Below are 5438 nucleotides of genomic sequence, written 5' to 3' on the forward strand. Positions count from 1 at the left end.
GGCTTCTGCAGCCACAGTGGGCTCTCAGGGTGCGGCAGCACCGGACTCGGGGTACACCTACCCTGAGGAAGGGTACGATCCCGTCCCTGGAGATGGCTTGCAGGAGGCGGGGGGGGGCTCCGAGACTCTGCAACCCAGCCCCACAGGTGGAGAAGAACGAGCCGATGACAATGACCCACGGGGATGGCCATGCCAGGGTGCCAACCACCAGGTTCCCGTTGACGGCCTCACCAAACCTGCAGGGCATCAGCATCACCTGCGGTTCCGTCCCATGACTGAGCCCCGAAAGCACCAGCACCACAGTGGCACAACCCAGCCCCCCAAAACGACACCACTTTGGGGGGATGTGACACAACCGGGGAAGGGCCCGCCCCCCTGGGGGTGAGCAAGGGAGCAGAGTCAGAGGTTGCCAGGGGTCTGTCCTCATCCCTGTACCCATAAGCATGGACAAGGACAGGTGTGGGACAGGACTCCTCGTCCATGTGCCAGGAGGGCAGTGATGATGCATGCAGTTGGATCCTGTTTGTGTTGGTGCTGGCGACCCAGAAGTGTCACCTGCCACGTGCGGTGAGCAGGGCTGCCCCAGGGAGCACAGGCAGCCCTGCCTGTTGACAAACAAGTGGCTGCCTGCAGTGTCGGAGCAGGAGGAATGCAGCAAAACGTGGACGGTCGGGGTGCACACAAGCCCTCAGTGCCTGTTACAAGCTCCAGGCCCCCCTGCCCAGTGACACCCATGAACCCTCCAATGCCACCCTGTCTGCCCAGTGTGTCCTGGTTGCAGCCTTCCCCAGACCTCTGCCTGCCCCTGGGGCTGCCCTGCCCCAGCCTGTTCCAGGGGGCTGCCAGACTCTCCCCATGCCCCACATATCCTTGGGACACTCACTTGTCACGCAGGACAACCCCCTCGATGCATGCTCCAAAGAGGACAACAGAGCTGATATCTGCCAGGTGGTCAAGGAGAGCCAGGAGGATGCAGCGTCCTGCCTGCCCAGCCAGTGGGGTGCTGGGACCCTGTCCCAGCCCAGTGAAGCACCCAAGCAGATCAGCCCTGCAGAGCGAGCCCACCCGCCCTCAGCCCCACAGCCCAGGCTCAGGCAAGCCCTGAAGGATACAGACCGCAGAGGTGGTGGCAATGGCCAGGATGGTGCCCGTGGGGATGGACTTCTGGGCATCCCGCAGGTCTCCAGAGCGGTTGGAGCCAGCCATGATGCCTGGGGAAAGAGGGGATGGTGTCAGGGGGAGCAGAGCTACAGCTCATCCCCGTCCCAGATAAACCTCATGCCAGGCACCGTATGAGCCCTGGGCACAGCAGGGCGCGGCTCGGTGTGCGCCAGGATAGGAAGCAGACATGATGGGTAGTGGAGAAGGTGCTGCTGCGGCGTGGGGCCCCCAGCCTGCTCTTTTCATCCCCCCAGCACTGCCCCGCCTACCCCAAACCGCAGTCTGAGGCCACTCAAGGATTAGGCTCAAAAGCTCTCAAGTGCCGTGTCTCATTAGCCCTTAATTAGCTCAAGCAGGGACGGTGGCTGCCGCAGGGGTAGGGACAGGGCCCAGCCCCGACGCTGCTCTGGGAGGGCAGGAGGTCACGCAGGGACACGGCTGCACCGGCGGGTTCAACACAGCCCGAGGGATGACCCGTGCTCCGGCCGCAGCAGCAGCCGAGGCAGGACCCCACCGCCCCCGGCAGCGGGGGACAGGCGTCCTGCAGAACCCGGGACCTGCTGCTGAATGGGCAGCGGGAGGGAGCGCAGCGGAGGCTGAGCGGCTGCCGGGGACCCCGCAGCGCGGGACCCTCCAGAACTCGCCATGCCCGGGGCAGGCCGGGGGGCGATCCCGCCGGCCTTGGCCCCGGCGGAGCTGCAGGGGAGCCCCGGAGGCTACGCCCCGCTCGGTTCCGCAGCGGGACTGGGGCGGGGGGGCTCCTCTGCCCCCGGAGAGCTAAAAATACCCAAGCGCCGGGACGTCAGCGCGCACCGGGCGGCACCGTCAGATCTGGAGCGCGGGCGGCTGCGTGGGAGGCGATGGCGACCAGCCGCCCCCGCGACGCCGCTGTCCCCGCCGCACCCACCGCGGGGGTGGCACACGTGGGGCTCCGCCGAGCACGCCCGGCGGCACGTGCCCGGTGTGCCCGCGGCACGGAGCGGGGCCGGCGGCGACTCCCACCTGTGACTGAGGGGAAGTAGATGCCGACGAGCAGGGTGAAGTAGGACGTCATGTCGCTGAAGACGTAGGGCTGGTCCATGTCCACTGGGGTGTCGGGGGAGCTCACTGAGGGCAGCCCTCGCTTCTCCACGATCACGCCCTTGGTCAGGTATGAGCTCCAGAGGTTCTCTGTGAGGAGGGAGAAGGGCGGGCAGTGCCACCGGCATGAGATGCCCACAAGCCCCCATACCCAGCACAGCATCCCCATCCCACAGGGATGGAGCCGGGGGGGCGGGTCTGGCTCTCCCTCCCCTTCCCCGGCCTCACTGAGCAGCCGGCTCAGCCAGCAGAGAGGACCATGGGCATCCAGAGGGTGAGGATGGCAGTGCAGGTGGGCAACCAGAGCAGGTCCGTGCTGCTGCTGGCAGTGTCCCCACAACATACTGCAGCAGCTGACATGGGATTGCAGTAGCAAATAATTAAGAGGGTAATATAATTAATGCTGATCAACACAGGTTTAAGGGAGGTAGATCGTGTCAAAGTAACTTGATAATGTTTTTGATGGGATTATGAGTGCGGGGCTGATGTAACAGGTTTAGTGTCCCTCCGTGTGCTGCCTTGGCTGCAGATCACGAGCAGAAACTGGAGCAGTGGAGAGCAGCCAGCACCGGGCAGGGCGGGCAGAGGCAACTGCCCTTGGCATGTCACTGCCAGGGGGCTGCTGAGAGGGGCAAAGGGGCCTGCAGGCACTAGCCCTCAGCCCCCGGCACTGAGCCCCCTTCATGGCTACTCACAGGTGACAGATGAGGCTGGCAACCCTACTGGCCTTGCCTGTCTCATCCTCCCAGAAAGCTGTGTTTGTCCCCACAGGGAGATCCCTCACCTGGGGCACAGCAAGGTCCAGTCATCTCTGTCAGGGCTAAACTGTGCCACCGACCTCAAGATGCTGCTGGCCCAGTCACCCTCACCACTAGCCAGCCCAGAGTGGGGTCCTGGCTCTGTCCCAATGCCCCCAATGCAGGAGTGTTTGCTGCCTGTTGCCCTGAGAGAGACCAGCTGGATGGGTGGGGGTCTGCACCCCGTCCCCAGCAGTACCATTGCCAGCAGGAGCAGGTTCCACCCAGCAGCCAGGAACTCATTATCTGGCCCAAAAGACCTCAGCATGGGATACCATCGGGAGGTTCCCAAATCCCCTACAACTGCACTCCACTAACCACAGTCACAGCTGCAGCCCTGAGCACCACGTGCTTAGCCAAGTCTGAGCTCCCATGCCTGTGTCCATGCAGACACCAGGGCAGGATGGCTGGGGCAGCCTCACAGCCACCAGGAAGGACTGATCCTGCTTGTGGCTCTGCTGCTCTCCTGAGTCCCGACAATCACTCTGGCATGGGGGTCTGCAAACACCCTCTGAATGTGGCACACAGCATCAGCCTCTGTCACCCACTGCTGAGCGTGTGCACCTGGCAGATGTACCAGCATCTCCGGAAAAACGGGTCACAAGTGGCTCCTCCCAGCAAATTCACGCATCTTTCTGCGGTCCTGGCCATTCTCCCAGCAGGGCTGTAGCCACAGCAGCTAAGTGGCCCCGAGGGGTGATCGCTTCTCTCAAAACCTCAGATCAATACCAGCCTTTCCAAAGGCCAAGAGGAAGCAGAGGGAGGATTTATTCATCCCCAGCCTTTGGGCATCATTCTGAGCCACCCCGTTGGCTGACACAGGCTGCGTGCGGGTGGCTGCAGTGCCCTGCTCTGTCACCCAGTGCAGGAGTTGGTCCCACTGCCTGGCACAGCATGAGCACAGCTCACTCTGCCTCAGGGGCAGAGCAGCCCCCAGCAAGGATCACCCACATGCCCTCTCACCAGGACCCAGCACTGTTTGCCCCCACAACACCTGGCATGGCTGAGGAATCCTGCTCAGGGCAGCCTCCCACAGCACACCTCCACCAGCCCTGCTGGCAGAGCTGCCCAGCAGGCAGGGCCACTGCCCCACCACAGCTCCCCTGCACTTCCTTCTCCATGCTTCCAGTCCCGTGCCTTCATGCCCATGCCCATGTTCTCATGCCTCTGTCTGCCTGTGCTCACCTTGGATGAGGCCGCTGGCAGCGCCGGGGATGCCCTCGATCTCAGTGACGTTGTTCATGCTGAAGTACTCGTCGCAGGTGGCATTGAGGAAGCGGGAGGTGCAGAAAAGCTCCCAGAGCTTGGAGCCAACTGTCTCGTTCCCCTCCATCACCATCTTGGTGCAGAGGTCAAAGCCATGGCGTGAGAGGGTTCTGTTGCCCAGGAGGCAGATCCTGGGGGGACACAGGCACTCAGCTGCGCATCTGCACGCCCCGGCCCTGCTGCATCCCTGCAGGACCCCGTACTCACGGGAAGCTTGGCGGGTCGAAGGCCGATTTGATGACACCAGCATAGATGGCGAGGATGGAGAGGATGACACAGCCCAGGAAGACCAGGGCAAATTTGTTGACATATTTGACACCCACGAACACAACGGTGGCCATGCAGGTGAGCACACAGGTGCCGTACACACGCATGTTGTTGAGCATCGCAGCCGCCTCCCCGCTGGCGTCCTCTGCCTTGAAGATGGCCATGGCCGGGAAGATGTAGGCCTGGAAAAGAGTTGTAGCATCACTGCCTGGCTAACAGCCTGCAGAGGGGACCCCAAGGAAGGGTCCTCAGACCCCCTGCCCTGCCAGGACCTGAGCCCTTGGCACTGCACAAGGCAAGGACTAGGTACCTACCAGCAGGATTTCGATGGTGCCCAGGATGTACATGGCACCAGCAAAGGTGGTGCCCAGGTAGAAGCAGAGCCCCACAGCCCCACCAAACTCAGGTCCCAGGGAGCGTGAGATCATGTAGTAGGAGCCACCCGCTGTCAGAGAGAGCAAAAGTGGGTCCCAGCCAGACCCCAGTGACACCCTCAGCCCTGCCAGGTATCCCATAGGGCAGACTGGAGCCAGGATAGCCATAGGCCCTGCTCCAGCATTGAGCAAGATGCAGAGCAGCAGGAGTGACCACACTGGCAGAGTCATTCCCCAGGAGCCCTGCAGCCAGGTGCAATGGCCAATGGCACAGGTGTTCTCTGGACACCAGACAGGAGCTGTAGCCCCAGGGACCATGCCCTGCTCCATCCTCCCAGAGGAGCCCTTAGAGCAGGGCTGCCAGGATCGATGGTCCCGCTGCGGCAGCAGGATGATAAATAGCTTTAATTACACCCCGTGTTGAGCTGTCAGTGCCGTGCCCAGCCTGGCGCAGCTCACGGCTCCCCAGGGCTCTGCAGGGCTGGCTGGTTCT

General features: G+C 62.9%; 1 protein-coding gene across 1 annotated transcript in view; it reads right to left on the minus strand.

The window, feature by feature from the left end:
- The window catches only part of SLC12A5 (solute carrier family 12 member 5), a 13656-nt gene that overhangs the window by 6245 nt on the left and 1973 nt on the right, over positions 1-5438 (minus strand). The window contains 7 exon segments of the mRNA XM_017733211.1: positions 62-236; positions 884-941; positions 1113-1211; positions 2164-2331; positions 4224-4435; positions 4512-4753; positions 4886-5016. Coding sequence (XP_017588700.1) covers positions 62-236; positions 884-941; positions 1113-1211; positions 2164-2331; positions 4224-4435; positions 4512-4753; positions 4886-5016 — 1085 coding nt within the window.

The sequence above is a fragment of the Corvus brachyrhynchos genome, unplaced genomic scaffold (genome assembly GCF_000691975.1).
Source record: "Corvus brachyrhynchos isolate BGI_N302 unplaced genomic scaffold, ASM69197v1 scaffold10, whole genome shotgun sequence".
Classification (NCBI taxonomy): Eukaryota; Metazoa; Chordata; class Aves; order Passeriformes; family Corvidae; genus Corvus; species Corvus brachyrhynchos.